Raw genomic sequence first — 17,508 nt, 5'->3', positions numbered from 1 at the left:
GTTGGCCCATCCAGACATTGTGTCATCACCTAAGTAGATTGTGAGTGTCCCCAAACATGCACCTTCCCAGTCTTACCACTGATAAAATCTGGAATGGCAGCAACACTGGGAAAAGGCAACCTTGGGATTGACTAATGAATCCCTTTCTGCCTTCCACTGAAGGTGGGTAGTCTTCACTAGCAGGATGCAAGTTGCCACCAGGCCTGGTCCTGCTATTAGGCAGACTGAGGCAGTGGATGCTGGGTGGTAGGGAGCAGCAGCAAGATGTTTGTGTACCACTCAAGCTGTCCTGCATCTTCTGAGCTAGCCTGCTGTCCTCAGACATGGTAGAGGACCCTGCCCTGTTGCCATTACTGAAGTAAAATCCAAAGACTACTCCAGTTGGGTTTTATACTTGGGACACCATTTGGTTCTTTGCCTCAGGCAGCAAAATTTATTGGACAGGCGCTGGTTGCCATGAACTGAATAAGGCAGACAAATGAAGCTGGAGCTCTTATATATAGGACACAACCGTTCATATTTTCCCAGTAGTAGCAGTAGCTTCAATAGGTTCTTTATTAGAAAACAGCATGCAATATAACTGTTAGAAAAGGGTAGGGTGCGGCTAACCTACATGATATTGAGAGCTTAAAAGTAACCTTAAATAAGTCCCACTTTGGCTTACTTCCAATTTAAGTGTGCAGAAGGTTACAACTCAATTGCTTCATCTACTTTGGCCTCTGGTTCCACCAATCATTGGTATGTGGCCCCCAGAAGACAGTTTATGAGGGTATGTGGCCCTCAAGCTGAAAAGCTTTCCCCACCCCTGCTTTAAGGGTTCTGTTTCCTGAAGGGAGTTGCCTGCAACAGAAGGTGGGTTGCCTAAAGAGAATGGGTAGAACACTTGATATCCTAGCAGAAGGATTTTAGGAAGCTGGCTGGACACACACTTCCCAGCCATTTGTGCTGAATTAAAAAGTAGAGATGGGCAAAGAGTACAAAATGAATAGGGAGCCTAAGTTTAGAGGGATCTTAACCGTGAGTGCCTAGTCCAAAGTACTGATTGCAAAAGGAGCCCCATGTGCAGACCTGGGGTGGAAGATCTGAACCTTAAGACAAATGATGGATTTACTGGTAGGGATGGTGTTTGTTCTTCTTGCCTAATAGAATGCACATGTGGCAGCTGTGTGCAAAAGAGGCCGAATGCAGAGTAAAGTATGCGTGGTTTGTACATCCACAGCCATTGCACCTTGTAGGCCAGGGGTCATGCACACGTGAGACAGACAGTGTGTGTTTAAGGAGTGTTTCTATTCCCATGGTTGAAGAAATACAATGAGAGCACAGCCAGTCTGGAAAACTCGGGATTTTGCAAAGAGCAAAATGGAAACATCCTGTTTGATGTAACTTGCCATTTATTTCTGGAGTCTAGCCTTGCTTCCTTCCCTATGTGCTCTAGATACCTACAGAGGACTTCACCATGGGTGCCTTCCTTCCTGTAGCACCCTGGTCTCTGCTGAAGAATTCAGCACACACAAGAGACACCAGTTTTTTGTTTGGAGCAGTGTAATTAGGATTAAGACAAACCATTACATATACATAACAAAAGGAAACATGTTTTGCCTACAAATGTCAGCCAAAATGATTTTAAGCTACTGGGGTTTGTGTTGTTTTTTGTTCTGTAGCCTGATGCTAACGGGATACAAAGGGCGTGTGACTGGTTGGGGAAACCTACAAGAGACATGGACCTCTGGCAGGTCACCTCTGCCTGGCATACTACAGCAGGTGAACCTCCCTATTGTGCCACGGGAAACTTGCAAGGCATCCACCAAGATTAGAGTCACAGACAACATGTTCTGTGCAGGTACGTTTTCTTTAGCAACTGATACGTTCTTTCAACTGAGGGAGAAACTGGTGAGGTTATGTATCTGTGTGGTTGGGAATACTGAAGGAAAAGCCAACGATTTCAACTGGAAGTGAGCCAAGCCACATGTTTCAAGGGAAGGAGAGTATGAGCCAATCTGAACTGGGATGAGATACAATTACCACAGTAAGACAGCTGGAACTGTCCTTCACCATATAAATACTCCTACCCCCAACCCCCTTGGCTGGTGACAATCTGGACTCCCAGACTGAAGAATCTTGACAAGTGGCCTCCCCTCACAAACTGGGCAATACCTCAGTGGCCTCCAGCTGTGTCTAAGGGAGGGATATTTCCCTTTGGTCTGGCTAGTACTGTTCCCTGAGTGAAGCTGCTGCACAAAATAGGAAGACCCATAAGCCTACATGAGGTCCTCTAATTTAATGCTAAGAAAGGCACCACCAGTCAGGTGAGAAACTTGGCCAAGCTAGCACCAGGCCCTGAGCAAAATTGCAACAGGCCAGGAACTCCCAGCCTGGAGTGGGGAGAGGAAATAATGGATTCATGTGGGCAGTGTGATGAAAATCCAGGCTAGACACCAGGCTGTGCCTTTGACAAAGCTCAGCTGAGAAGAAACACAAAGTAGGCTGAAGCTCAAGAGGTTAGACCGGAGTGCTTCATACATTTAGCAGGTATTTGCTTGTATCCTGTACACGAGGCAGATACACACATGGTGAAGCAAATACATGGAGTGATGAAAACGGGTCCCCTAGCATATCTGATCTACCTCACATTGCTGTACAGAAACACACAGAAACCCAATTCATACTGAAATGACAATAAATGGAAGAATAGTGAAAAGCAACAGGGAACTTTATGGAGCTAGATCCCAGATTTAGTTAACTAAGGGCCGATTCCCCCTTTCTGGAAAAAGAGATTTCTGGTTGCTTGAGAAGGCAGTACACAGGCACTGATTTCTAAAAGATTAAGCATCAGATGGTGAAAAGCAGCAAAAGGAAAACAGGAGATTGAATCCACTGTAGTCAACCCCAAATGCCTTTTTATTGTTTAGGGTACAGTCCTGAGGACTCTCAAAGAGGAGACGCCTGCGAAGGCGACAGTGGAGGCCCTTTTGTCATGAAGGTATGTGTAATGCTCCAAGTGACGTAATACATCAATCTCAAGTGGCAGCAAAAGGGTGACATATGTCATGACTTCTTTGGTGGGCCCTGAGCTTAAAATACTGGACCAATGAGAGAGGAACAGTGCTCACGTTTCAGCAAGGATGCAGGGAGCCTAGTAAGCAAAGCAATCACTTCAGCCTCTGGCAAGAGAAACCTCGTCGTCATTTGGCAGTCTGCTGAGCAGGATGGAGACTGGTTGGCCCTACCCACTATGGGCTTCAGTCCCTCCCACTGTCAGCAGGTCACTCGTTGCAGCTCTGAGTGAATGCTACCCTCTGTGGGGCGGGGGGAGCTTTCCACCCGACATAGAAACAAGCTTGTGGATCCGATTTATATTGATAAGTCAATCTTCACACGCATTGTTGGGCAACAAGCCCCCCATCCCACATCTTTGCGATTAAGGGTGAGATTTCTTTTTAGAAAAGATACTCATAAAGCTCCACTGTAAGAAATACCTGGATCTGGACCTTCTATGGGCTCTGAAAGTCTTGAAAAACAGAGTCCTACTGCTGCTGCTTGCCCTCTTTATCTGACCTATATGCTTTTCTCCAGTATGCTGACTCTTCCTTGGTGCTCTTGCACTCTCCTCTCTCCAGAACCCAACAGATAATCGGTGGTATCAGACAGGTATCGTCTCATGGGGAGAAGGCTGTGATCGTGATGGCAAATATGGATTCTACACCCACGTCTTCCGCCTGAAGAAATGGTTGCAAAAGGTTACTGAGAAACATGGGCATTAAAGAACTTAAGCTCAGCACCTGCACAATGATTTAGAGATGTATGTATAGTGGTCAAATATGACAGGTAACTAAAAGCCTAAGGAAGGAAACGTATTTTGGCACAAACCTCAATAAAGGTTCTGGACCAAGTACTCAATCTCCTTTGCTGTCAATTGCAAAAAAGTGAACTTAGCAGTACAGGTACTACTTGAAAAGTTAGCAAAGCAAAACTGTGACTAAGGTGAATGTACTGTATCTGGTTGAATGAGCAAGTTAAATAGCTGTGCAGGATAATCTTACGCAGGATCTTTTAGAATCAAGCCTCACAATATACAATGGGAAATCCTCGAGTGTGGCTAGGGTTACAGCCTTAGCATAAGAAGTTGTAAGTTATGTAGCCTTATTTATCTTAGAGTAACAAAGGTAGGAGTACACTTAGCCTGCGTTTTTGCCTTCAAAAAGGAGAGAGTAAAAGAAGTTGCCTATAGTTCATCGGTTTTGGGGTTCTGGGCAGAAAGCAGATACATTTTGATTGAAGTATGTTTTCTTCCAGCAATTTCAATACAAAAAATATAGTTCAAAGTGAAACTACATGCACCACTCTATGATATTCACGGGAGTAAACCAAAGGGCAGCTTGTGTGTTCTTTGATGTAGTTGCTGTGGGATGCAGTTTAATCCCATTAAACAAAAAACAGTAGTGTCTGCAAGCAAAGAAATGTACCCCACCATTGCCACGGCTGTTAAATTGAGCCTTTTCTACAGCAGGAACCCTTTCTAAGTGAGGCATCATTAAAAGATACAATGGAGAAAACTAGTCAAATTCCATGAATATTGACAAAGGTTGCATACATACTATATCTTTAATTTCCCGCCTCAAAGAATTTTGGGCCCTATTTGTTATGGGTTGCTGAGAATTGTAAATCTGGGAGCGATAAACTACACTGCCCAGAATTCTTTGAAGGAAAGAATGTGCTTCGAATGTGCTATAAGGATATGGTGCATACGCCATTAAGATAGTTTATATTCATAAAAAACCTGTTATTTATACTAAGACTGATCAGACGTTGTCCTTTCAGACACAGGTAGGCAAAGGAGCTAGTTCTCCTTGAGTACCTATCATAGGTAGATCACCAAGACTGAGGGAGTACAGAGAATTTTAGTAGTAAAATGTAACATTTATTCAAACATACTGTAGAAACATTTCCATTGGCTCTAGGTTAAGCTAAACGTGGCTTAAATAGGGCATTTCTGAAACCAGCACTGAAAGGGGAGAATGTATCAAAACTAAAGCCACACCTAGTGGTGGGGAGAGCATCTTTTTAGAGAAAACAAAGTTTGCCAGAGACTTCATTGCATTTTCAAATCTCACTAATGACACGCATACACACCCCCTGCAAATTGTATTTCTAATGACCATTACCTCTCTGTTCCTTGCACTTACTATACCAGTGTGAGCTCCAACATAAGAGTAAGGAACAGGGCATCAGCTACAAGAGGAGGCTATCACTAGATGTGCACAAGCAGCAACTCAGAGCCCCACAAACTGTATGCATTTTGCACCACTGCAAAGCACACCAAAGTGCTATAGAATGATGTGGCTGACAGGTGCTGATTCAATCTTTCATAGCCCTAGCTAAGGCAGCTGATTCAATATGAAGTGGCATCCACTGAAAAAAACTGCAAGTTAAAAATGGGACGTGTGCAGTCCTCCCAGAAGGCAAATAATGCACACTCTGGGATGCGCCCTCTTATGGGCATCGCTTCCAAATCAGCATACACATCATAATGTGTACACAATGACCAACAAAGTTTATAAAGACAACCAGTTTGATTTGATGCAACACTAAACTATGGTGAATAGTAAATGCTATTTAATCAACGTCTAACAAGCACGAAGAAATGCAAATGAAATTAAATCTCTGTCAGCCACAGGAAAGAGCTGGTATTTCTGGGAGCATGTTAAAGCCAGTGCAATGCCACTTATGTCAAAATATCCAAGGCAGGGGCAGAGGAGGGAAGATTAACTTAGAAATTACTCCAACAACTGTGTGCTATAGCAGTTCTGAGTCTCAGATTGTAAGAGGCACACAAATGCATAACCCATACATAAAAGCAGCAAGTCCTCCAGAACAATTCCCCACAACCACATCCACGTGACTGTTAACTGCCACAGTATAATTCACCTTCTGAGAACACATGTATTTTGGAAACAGTGCCCCCAAGACTATGTTCTCAACCACTAGCAGCAATCACTGATCATACATTTACTACAAAACTTTCAGGCTGACAGCAGAGCTAAAAATATATCTAAGAGCAAATTAGCACATTGAAATATTCTGGGCTCCAGCATGTATAGCAACTGACATATGAGGAAAGGCCAACATGTCTTTAGTGTAGGATGCTGATCATCCACCATGTCAAAAAAACCAGTTCTCAAAATGGATGAAACTAAATCCTTAAAAGGAACCTGAGCATTCTAGCACTTGTAGGCTAACTAGATTAAAATACAGAGAAGGGCTTGGAAAGTGGTTTTTTAGGGGGTGAAATGTTCTGCCTCTGCCCCATGCTATTCTGGAAGCCATGGTAAGACTAACAGTGCTCTCAATAGAAATCAAAGATTTCTTCAACCTGAAGCATGCTTGCAATGTTAGTGTCTCAGCTTCTCCATGAAAGTAAATCTGCTGTGAAGGTTTAGACAGCAGCTCACAGACAACTAGAAATGCTGAGTCACTTGTAACTAAGAACATGGATGGACATTTCTCACCAACAGCCACTGCTGCTCCCAGAGAGAGTTAATGCAAACTTTATTTACAAAAAGACACTTAGTTAAGTCATGCCATGCGTCCGTACAGAAACTGTTCAAGGATTATATGGAGAAGAAGTTGTTAAAAATAAAAGAAAAACCACTGAAGAGCTTCTAAGAGCTAAGAAAGAGAAGACAACTTTACAAATAAAGTTATGAGAAACTGGATTGAAGAGAATGGTTGTTTACAGCTCTGTACACTAAAACTAATACAGACAGTCTTCTACGGTCAATAAATGCTCACAGAGAAGCAAAGTATGTACAAAGACTTGTGCCACAATGACTTGGATCCTCCTCCAAGATCTGCTGTATTATACACATAAACCAGTTTGTATACAGAAGGCCTACATGAGGCCACTTAACTATGAAGACTTCTAGTTTAGTAAACTAAAGATGGACAGCTCTTCAACAGCCACGCTGTCTGATGCAATTTCACTTGCGGCTGCTCTTTATTCTCTCCAGTCTTTTTTTCAAGTCATCAATATTGGATGCTGCAGAGGAGGAAGTGGTGGTTCCAATGCCAGAAGAGTGGGTCTGATTGGAGTCCAGATCGATGTGCTGGTATTGTTCCCGTGACTCACGGAGCTGCGAAAGCTTACTGTGGAGCATATCTGTGGAGGATGCAACTGTAGGGACTGATGGCTTGGACAGCTGGGAGGTCAGGGGTGCTCTGTCTTCCTGCTGTGGACAGAAACAATGCTCAAAACACTTGTTCCAAAGCAAAAATTTTCAATACCAGAGCATTTTCTGTTCTGCTTGCTATTTGGAAACCATTCAAAAAAAGGTGGTGTGCTGATCCTTTTACGGGTTTAGAATAATGAGTGGGTTCATACTCCCCTGCTTATAGTGCAATCCTGATTATGGGATAGCTAAAGTGAACGATTCAGCATCTTGGCTTGCTCCTCCACCAATTGCGTTTTCACCACATACAGCATCTGTCAGCTGGGAAGCGCGCTTGATGCATAATAAATTAACACATGGCATTTGTCTGAGTCCACATCAGACACAAAGCTGAAGCTTTGATGCTATTCCATTCTGAGAGGGAGCCAGTCTTTGTAGAAACAATCGTCTAACGATACCTTTGTGACTGAACCAAAAACATCTTAACAATTCAAAGACAGTGTGAGAAATCAGGTCACAACTTGTTAGCTTCCATTTCCCCCACTCTCATTAGAAAGTGCTCAACTGGAGCTTCTAGATGGTTCACACATCTAAGGAACCACTGAACACTGTTCCAAAGTTTATCTAGATGTGGTCCTGGGTCAGTTTCTCCAGTGATTTATCAGGCATTAATGTTCTAGCATCTCTGCCCCATATAAACAGTATGTTTCTTTACAATTTTATTAGTTGTCACAGCTCAATATGCACTGATTAATTCTGTAACCTTTACACATTATTATTATTATTTTGCAAATCAAATATTTTATTGCCACAAAACCATTCTTTCAAGTGCAGCCTATGCACAGGCTTGCCCATCTATGCTGATATGATAGTACGCCAAGCCTACACACACTCATAGAACAGTAAGCAGTAGTGCAAAAGCCTGATGTTTAGAGCTTTGGAGGCAAAAATACATTAGGCCTTCCCCTATCAGACAGTTCATGCACTACATACAAAGAAAAATGTGTATCATTGGTTGAGAGATCAATGAACTTCAGAATTGATCACCCAAGAGGCTCAATGGTTTCATGACAGGCAAGATCAGCAAGCCCCTCCTATGCTACAGGGAAAACAGCAGCTCAAGTGATATCACTCGGGCTTTGTCTTTCCTCAGTTCTGTGCAGCGCCTGAAGTAGCTTCCTGTCCCAACTGGCTGCCCCAAGGAGTCTAGCGAAAGCAAGTAGTCTGCAAGCAAAGATGTGTCAAGCCTTCTGCCCCAAGAGCAAACATGCCATGAGAGAAAAGGATTCACCAAGGACTAGAGAAAGAGAGAGGATGCTGAAACACAGACACTGCCGCATACGTAAATCGAGAGAATACCTTTGCATTGTCAAGGCCACATCGTTGCCTGAGGATTTTTAGCCTTTCCAAGTAGACGGAAGGCCCCACCTCTTCCCCATTGGCATTTCCTATAGATGAAGGGACTGTATTGGTGGGAGTAGGGATACACGATACCTCCATCTGTGGAGAAACCCCTGGAATATGGAAAAAACAAAAACAAAAAACAAACACAAACACAAAAAATGAGTCCAAGCAGACACCAACTGAGGATTGTGATGCTTCTCAGGGTCCATGTGGTGTAGGAGCTGCTGCACTTTCTGTGCTCCGGGGATAACCTCAGAAGCCTTGGACCATGAGTCCACCGCATGGCTCCTACTCCTGCCAGCACTGCCTGTCCTGAAACGGGAGCAACACTGGCTATGGGAAAGAACCAAGATGTGGGTTCTTCCTATGTAGCAGTCTGAGGTTTCTGATGATTTTTAAGAGGTGAAGGAAAATGAGCCAAGCAGCAGTGGCCCCAGTGTAGTTCAGATGCCAGGACGTGTCCTTATTGGTTCAGAGGTCTTTTAATATGCCTACCTCTGCAGTGGGAGTGACATTGTTGCTTCACAGCAGCTGTGACTTTGCAGACTACTTGCTTTTACTAATGTTTTCGTGGATAGGAAGGCTGAGAACAAGCCTTTACATATGTTACAAAGCAATTAGGAAAGGCAATGCGCAAGTGACCCATGACTCGTGCTGCTGCTTTCCCCTCTTGCATTGTAACATGGGATGGTGGGACTTGCTGATCTGAAGCTTGTGGATCGGGAGATACAATTTTCTTTGCTTCTACGCAGCCCAGGAACCAGCTCTTAGGGGGGAAAGTTAAACGCAATTACCTCCTGAGGCCAACAGAAAAATGCTTGGTGAGAGACTATTGTGCAATTGCCCTATAATGTTTTAATTTCATGCCTATATTTCATACCACCAGTTACAAAAGAACAGGCGAACTATTTCTGAAGCCCCCTACAGTCAATTACTAACTTGGAGAAAGCCTGAGAGCTGCATTAGGATGGCAGCCAGTGGCTCCCTCTAGTCCATGCTGTCACAGTGCTCTGGGAGTTACCTGTAGAAGGAATGCGCCCTTTGCCCTCCCTTTCCATTTCAATCAGTCGGAGACCTCGTTCCACATAGCTCTGGAAGAACTGTGAGGAGTTTTTTAGGAAGGGCTCAATGTCTGCATCAGAATACTTCTTTTTATATTCATAAAGCTCTGCCAGACCCTGCAGAAAGAAGAGCTTCAGTCATTCAAAAGTTACACGTTTACAAAATCATCACCAGCTTTAGGGTTAAAGGTGAGTGTGCTGCAAAACTGGTAAACACAACAGAGTTTGAAGGTGTCCACTACAAAAGGCCCAGGGCCAAACTGCTTTTAATTTGGCAGGATTTATTTGCTTTGGAGGGGCTTATATGCCAGCAAATTTTATCCATGTCTGTCAAATGGTGTGTGTGTGTGTTACTTCCCAATAATTAACTGGGACGAGGAAATCTGAAATGGTTTTGGACTGACTTGGCACCTCAGATTGAGGCAGGTTGTTTTCCCAAGTGCCATATCAGGGTCTGAACCTAAACCTGTGGTTGGTATACATGCCTAACATCTACCACCATCCAGAGCACCGTCAACAATACAGTGGTACCTCGGGTTACAAACGCTTCAGGTTACAGACTCCACTAACCCGGAAGTAGTACCTCGGGTTAAGAACTTTACCTCAGGATGAGAACAGAAATCACGCAGCGGAAGGCCCTATTAGCTAAAGTGGCACCTCAGGTTAAGAACAGTTTCAGGTTAAGAATGGACCTCCAGAATGAACTAAGTTTTTAATCAGAGATACCACTGTAATTAGAATTAGTCCACAGAATGACATCCACACCACACACATTTGCTTTTCAACAACAGAGCATTTTGACTCCTTTAACCCATCCAGATGAGGAAACAATCATATCTACCTTTCCCTTAGCCAGGTGAATCAGCCAGCATACATCACACTGGCATGCAAGGCACAATGTAACCCTGTGGCACTATGCATCATAGCACTTTCCAACAGCTGCCACCTTAGCACCCCTGTCATTAAAATGTCCCAATCTCTGTGTATAGTAGCACTGGAACGCTACAGAAAGTACTCTGGCCATGGGAGAACAGTGATTTAGATCATCCAGGTGATCAAAGTGCTTTAAAAAAAAATATCCCAATCTGGAAAGAATCCCACTCCAACAGGCAAAGGAGGACTGGTACTTACTGTGAAGATTACCTCCTGCTGGAATGCAGAGTGCATCTAGGATCCACTCTTCTTTGCTAATCAACCAATAGCTGGTTTTCATTAAGACTCATGAATCAAATTCAAGCCGATTCACTATATTCTTTATTTCATGATGGACAACACTCCCAAATGAGCCCTTTGGGAATTCATTATAAGTACCAATGTTCCTAATTTTTCACCTCCCACCATGGTAATAAAGCCCTCACCTCTTTAGTGTTTTCTTTAGACCCAATTTTCTTAAATATCTCTGCTAAAATATCATTCACTTTGGCCTTTGGTGTCTTTTCATCCTATAAAAAGAAATTGAGACATATTACTAAAATAGAGGGGTGACAGTTTAGACAGTTGAAGCATTTCTATAAATATAATAAAGGGCAGATAAGTTGTCCTGATTGAACTAGTAGGTGTTGGTTGCTATTGCTATTAGAGTAAGAGTGGTCAGCTGCAGATTCCATATATTTTGCACAATTAGGAATCTCCAACACCAACAAGTAGTAAGTCTATGCAATGCATGGTGCTCAATAGCCAAGAACTGTACCAGGTCTTGCAGTATAAGTCAAGACCTGGTCAACCATGAATGCACTAGGTGACCTGGAGGCACAGGATTACTGGACTGGGAAAAACTTGCATCAACCACCATGCAATGATACAGGTTTATGGTCAGTTGTAGGTTTGTGTGAGAATCCAACCCCAAGCAGGATTAAAGATGTACTGTGGCGAAGAAACAGATGTGCCCTCTTCCACCTCTTGGCTATCCTGCTCTGAACCTCTACAACCTATGATACATACATACATACATACATACATACATACATACATATGGGGTGGTGAGAATCACTGTTTCCACATTCTGTTTCAGATGAACCTCTGGACAGAACATAGACATTTTTAACCTTGTGGTGGTGGTGAGGAGTCCTAGCATCCAGCTGTTCAGGGAACCAGCTGAGATAATAAGAGGCCAATGGGCATTAGCATTAGCACACACCAGTAAGAATAACCTTGTAATTAAAGAGGCACAAGTTGCAACTATGTTAAATTAAAAATGTACATTTTAACATTAGTACTTGTTAGCAGTTGTGCTGCACCAAGTTTGTATGGATTTGAATTTCAATGTTACTGTTCTAGAGGAGACAAAGTTTATGCCAAGAAGCAAGCCACTCCCTCTTCACACAGCTTTCTCTTCTGTTGGCTACACATGAAAGGGGAAGAGGAAGGCAAGACAGGCAGATCATGCTGCATTCTGCTTCCTTTAAAAGTGAACAGAGATACAGTGGTACCCCGCAAGACGAACGCCTCGGAAGACGAAAAACTCGCTAGACGAAGGAGTTTTTCATTTTCTTAGCCACTTCGCAAGACGCATTTCCCTATGGGCTTGCTTCGCAAAACGAAGCTTGCCCCGCAAGCTCTGGGGATAGCGGGGAAGCGCAGCGCGTCTTCCCCGCTGTCCCCGGACCTCTTTTGAAGCAAGGGGCGGCGGGGAGAAGATCGCTTCTCCCCGTTGCCAGCCCCTCTCTCGGACCCCTTTTGAACCAAGGGGCGGCAACGGGGAGAAGCGATTCTCCCCGCTGCCCCTTCCCTTGCTTTAAAACAGGTCCGGGGACAGAGGGGAAGGCGAGCGGCGCTTCCCCTCTGTCCCCGGACGGTCTCCATAGGAACGCATTGATTGATTTTCAATGCATTCCTATGGGAAACCGTGCTTCGCAAGACGAAAAACTCGCAAGAAGAAAAAACTTGTGGAACGAATTAATTTCGTCTTGCGAGGCACCACTGTACTTGAAGAGCTTAATCAGTCTTTTGAATGGTCCGAGGTAAAAGCACGACACAATTCAGAAAATATTCCAGTTGTGTGCTCAGTAAACTAACGAGCTTCACACCTGGGTGTCATGTTTAATGATTTTTAAAAATATGGAATACGTACTGTGCGAGAAGCTCCCTTTTCTGTGCCTTTGTCAGACTTGCTTCCAGTTTGGTCCAAGGAGTGTTTCATCATTTTGCACAGGTGGGCCTCTAACTCCGACTCATTCTTGTTATCTATCATTGTTAAATGATCCAAAAGCTAGGAAGAAGTGGGATACCTTTTAATTAAGAAACCTTTTGTTATTCCAGAGATCATAAGAACCTTGGGGTGAAGCAGTTTGCTCTCACCTTGGGTCCCTTCAGCTTGCACAAGGTGTGAATCAAAGTCTTCAGCGTCCGTATTGGGAATTCACTCTTGCACTGCTTTAGTTTTTCTTTTGGAAAGACCTTCATAAAGATGTGGATGTCCAACATGATTCGGTCCAGATTGATAGTGTTGATAGTTTCAGGGAGAAGTCTTACCATTCTCCATAAACACTGTGGGGGAGGGGGGTGGAAAGGTAGATGGTTTCTTTGATAAACATTAAGACAAAGCAAGTCCTCACAGTAATCTAAGAATGTCATCTCTGAACTTGGTTCTTTGAGCTTAAAATGATATAACGCATGGATTATTTCTTCACAATGGGCTTGTTCAGGTGCCCGCCCAAACATAAGACATGCTCCAAGTCCTGTCTGCAATATCTTTGTAAATGTTACAACCTCCCACTCAGTCCCCAGCCTTCCCTGCATTGTGTGGGGAAGTTTGCAGGGGGCTTCTACTTGCATTTGCTTGAATAGGAGTAGACTCATCCTGCACTTGTGAGCGGAGGCCCCCTGCAGACTTCCCACACAATGCAGGGAAGGTTGGGGAGTGGGGGGAGGGCACAATGGCCATGAAGATGTCCCCTTTCATGCTTTTGAGCATTCACATGTCTAGGTAAATGCAGGAACCTGACATGCTGTGATGTCTGAGCCCGAGTTTGTTTTCTCCCAAACAAATCACAGGCATTAAGGAAAGAACAAACCTTGGTTAGTACTCTTGTTTGGCTGGAGAGAGACAAGCCACAAGCCCAGAGGCCACAACAAGTCAGTTTATGGCTTGTTCCCCAGAAGCATGGCAAGAGCAGAAGCTGTGCAGAAAAGAAGCAGTAAGTTTTCAACAGCACAAACAAGCATGCTCTGCGTTCACATCACATTATAGTTTTAAACTGAGATTTAATGTGATTTGCAAATCAAGCAATATTAAGTTGTACATTCATGCTAGAGTCATTTCCAGTACAGCCAATAACCACACTTTTTTGTAGAAGGACCATGAATAGGTGTAATGAGAGAGTCTGCTAATACACAATCACTATGCAATAGGAAATTGAAATAAAAAAACAGAACAAGAACAATACACACCTTCATTACTAGTTCTGAGAACTTGGGAGAGCTTGCTGTTGTTAATAGACAGTCCTGGAGAAGAACAAGCAGGGCACTAGGATGAAAAAAATGCAGCAGCATTAACTATACAAACTCCACAAGTATCTCCAGAAATACATGGGGCAACACAAATTGATTGGCCAGTTCAGCTTCTTAACACAGTGCTATGCAATTTCTTGCACAATATCAACATTTTCATTATTATCATCTTATAATTTAATCTAATTTTATTTTTATTTACATTTGCATGCTGTTCTAAAACTTCAAGCTTTCTGGGTGGCTTACAATAAATAGGTAAAAAAAACCTACTGAAATACAAAGTAAAACATAAAACCATGAAAGGGAGTGGGGAGAGAATCCAATATAAATACAACAAAACTTGCTGGAGCATCAAAATTAAAATAGATTTAAAGAGAGGTCCAGACTGCTCAAGTTATTCAAAATACTGATAAAGGGAATGAGATCATTCAGCATTTTTAGACATAAGACTGGATCAGATCTCAGATTTGTACCAGTAGAGCACACAGATTTGAACAAACCTCAAGGTTAAAAGACTGCCTTGGTTTAGTGTAACTTGATCAGCAACTGCAGAAAGATCTGACAATGCGGTAATAAACTATAACAAGGAGGACCAATAATATCTCATCAAGCAGGTGTTCAAATTGTAGCACATGCTAAGTCTTGTGGTAAGAGGCTGCAGCGATGAGGGATTTGTTAAGATGTTTGCCCTTAGCAAAAATCTATTTACCTCAATATGTTTGTTTGATCAGATTTCTCCAGAACTTTTACCACCAAGAGGTTGACTGATTTGATAACCTGCTGGTCTTCCTCTAGATCGTCAACTCTCGAATCCAGCATTAAGGTAATGAGGCCATGCATCAAGTCCTTCAGCACTCCTGCAGAGGCCTCCCGGGCCAAGCTTTCAATCTGGAACAACTGCCAATGGAATTCAAGTGTTAGATACCAGGATATATTCAGGATAAAACACTACAGTCTAGATTAGCACCCCAAAACTCCATTTCTTGCTGCTACCTAGAAGTTACAAGAGAAAAACCTACATTTTTACTGATTTGAGGGAAGTAAAAACCTATTTTCATCCATCTCTCTGAAGCTTTTTATTGCCAAGAATGATAAAAATACTGATAAAAGTTAGGGATTAGCATCAGTATAGGATTTGCTTTTAATCTGTATCTGTAAGAAACCATATATGCTTCAGAACTGCTCTTGTGTCTTTCCAGTTAAATCCAAAGAAGTCCCCAGCTCTATAATAGAATTTTTTTTTTAATGGCTGCAACTTTTCCTCCTTTTTCACAAAGCAGGATGAAACTTGCAGGACCTAGATACCAAAATAGTTTGCAGCACAGAAGTGTTACAGTACTTTAAGAGGCAATTGTATAGCGCAACAAAAACTAAACTAAAGACACTATTAATTGGTTCTACTGGCTGAAACTTCCACCACGTTTTCCCGATCAAAAGCCTTACCGAAATCATGTTTCCAATGATGCAACTGTACAACTTGACTATCTCATCCTTGTCTAGTTTCTCATCAGCCATGTGCGTATTGTAAATGAGTCGCAGCTGCATGAAGGTAGCTATTAGAAACTGGTCAATGTGGCCTGACATAGCTTCTGCTTTGTCCTCTTGTCGCAAAACCTCATCAATCTGCAGACAAACCCAACATTATAGCAAGTTTTTAATAATGGTATCATTTCCATGAATAGCATGAAAAATGAAGAGTCTTGTGGCCCCTTAAAGGCTAATAATTTAGTATAACAAATATATAAACTGCCATAAAACTCTGGTTTTGCTGCAATAAACTAGAAATTATTCCATATAGTTTCCTGTTATCTACTGTACCAACAGACATACTGTTTACGTCCTAAGAAAACCCACTTTTACAACCCAAGTAAGCCAGACCATAGTTTAATTACCTAAAGCTTAATTAAGAGCCTATCAATGATTCTATAACATTTTCTGGTGTTTCATTTTCATGCATGAAATCTGCTCCATTGCTGCAACACATAGCAAGGCAAGCAACGAGCCTGCCCCATCTTGCCTGTATCTCATCAACAGGCAACCCAAGGCCCCATCAAGCTTAAACCAGCCTATGTTATGGTAGTGAGATTTTTAGTACATGTGCTGCTGAAGCAAGCATCAGACATCCACCTGGGAGATGGAAAAGGACATTTTGCACTAACACCCTCTTTTCTTTCTCGTCGAGAACAGCGAGTCAGATGGCCCCTGTGCACTTGGCTTTGTCACCAGGGAGGTTCTGAGTGGCACTTGTGTCACCAAGACTCAGCTCCACCAAATGTGCAACTCATCACTCTCGCATGTTACTTGCTGACCCCATCAGTGTTATGTAGCTGCCAACCAGAGGGGCCTTCACTCACCTGTGCTAGAGCTTGGATACTAGTATTGATATCACCACTGGCTACCTGGGAGATGACAAAGTTGATGGTGGAAGCTGTGTTACTGTGCATATCATCAAAGTGTGGAGAGACGGCACGGATCCTGAGTGGAGAAACAAGTGTTATAGCTTAAAGGGCAGTAGATTCAGTAAGTCACTTAGGCCTCTGGGTTAAAAGATTAGAAGCAATTTGTCATCTCCAGGCAGTTCAGATTAAAAGCACCCCATTTTCTTTAAAGTGGATGGAGCAAGTTGATTAAGGTCTGTAGTATTACACAAAAGCCACCTTAATGGGGGCAACCCTACCCCACTCAGTATGTTGTCCCCAGAGTTATGTTTGGATCTCTCTTATCAAGGGCTGTGTAGAGTGGGGGGTTAAGGAAAGGTGCCGGTACTCATATCTTGATAAAGAAATGTTGTGGGTGCCAGCAGAAAAAGGTTGCTGTAGGCAGCAAAAAGAGGGGTGTTGGTACTCTTTACCAGATAGTATTGTCACATAACAACAATGGATGTGCATAACTGGCAAAGTAAACCATAAAACCTTTTATGCAGATAAAATGTTGATATATCTGACCCTTTCCATCATTATTCTGCTTTCAAGATCCAGGCTTTCAAAGCATTTGAACATTTTGGCAAAGGCTATGAACAGGAGATAGTACTGTCCACAATAAGCTTTAAGATTCCATACCCCATCCCAACCTCCAACCTTTGCCTTAGCCTGTAAGAAAGAAAAAATATGCCCTGGGACCTCAATGGGAACGATACCATTCTCAGAGTGTAGCAACATGTAAATTCCATTGCTGCACAGCAATACCATGCTTAATGCACGCCATTGTGCATGTGGCTAATAAAAATATTTAGGGAAGGGAGATGATATTTGAAAGAATAAGCAGCTATATAAAGTGCAGTTTGAAAGCCTTCCTGGTTTGACACACAGTTTCCACATTTTAAAGCTTCTCCCTGAAGCTTCCTTTATATAAGGGAACTTGGCTTCATATAGGAGATTGATATACCTAAACCACACACACACACACACACACACACACACACTCTCTCT

At 42.8% G+C, this 17,508-nt stretch overlaps 2 protein-coding genes across 7 annotated transcripts in view; one reads left to right on the top strand and one right to left on the bottom strand.

Moving 5' to 3' along the window:
* LOC310686133 (uncharacterized protein) overlaps positions 1-3,892 on the top strand; it is a 36,035-nt gene extending 32,143 nt beyond the window's left edge. The window contains exons 18-20 of the mRNA XM_083459332.1: positions 1,662-1,840; positions 2,910-2,980; positions 3,618-3,892. Coding sequence (XP_083315458.1) covers positions 1,662-1,840; positions 2,910-2,980; positions 3,618-3,761 — 394 coding nt within the window. The 3' untranslated portion in view covers positions 3,762-3,892. The remainder of the gene's footprint in view (positions 1-1,661; positions 1,841-2,909; positions 2,981-3,617) is intronic.
* Positions 3,893-4,896: 1,004 nt separating this feature from the next.
* Positions 4,897-17,508, bottom strand: part of CKAP5 (cytoskeleton associated protein 5) — a 43,328-nt gene continuing 30,716 nt past the window's right edge. For 2 of the 6 annotated variants that reach the window (XM_083462191.1, XM_083462193.1), the window contains 10 exons: positions 16,435-16,555; positions 15,524-15,703; positions 14,790-14,977; positions 14,021-14,096; positions 12,929-13,117; positions 12,702-12,839; positions 10,990-11,073; positions 9,592-9,748; positions 8,526-8,680; positions 4,897-7,226 (listed from right to left, as the gene is read on the bottom strand). In XM_083462191.1, the coding sequence (XP_083318317.1) occupies positions 6,978-7,226; positions 8,526-8,680; positions 9,592-9,748; positions 10,990-11,073; positions 12,702-12,839; positions 12,929-13,117; positions 14,021-14,096; positions 14,790-14,977; positions 15,524-15,703; positions 16,435-16,555 (1,537 nt within the window). In that variant the 3' untranslated portion in view covers positions 4,897-6,977. The remainder of the gene's footprint in view (positions 7,227-8,525; positions 8,681-9,591; positions 9,749-10,989; positions 11,074-12,701; positions 12,840-12,928; positions 13,118-14,020; positions 14,097-14,789; positions 14,978-15,523; positions 15,704-16,434; positions 16,556-17,508) is intronic. The other 4 variants (XM_083462192.1, XM_083462194.1, XM_083462195.1 and 1 more) reach the window with 2 other exon arrangements.

This window comes from Podarcis liolepis, assembly GCF_965112155.1.
Source record: "Podarcis liolepis genome assembly, chromosome: 1".
Lineage (NCBI taxonomy): Eukaryota > Metazoa > Chordata > Lepidosauria > Squamata > Lacertidae > Podarcis > Podarcis liolepis.
Note: the sequence above shows the minus strand (reverse complement) of the source record. Positions and strands in the feature narration are given on the sequence as shown.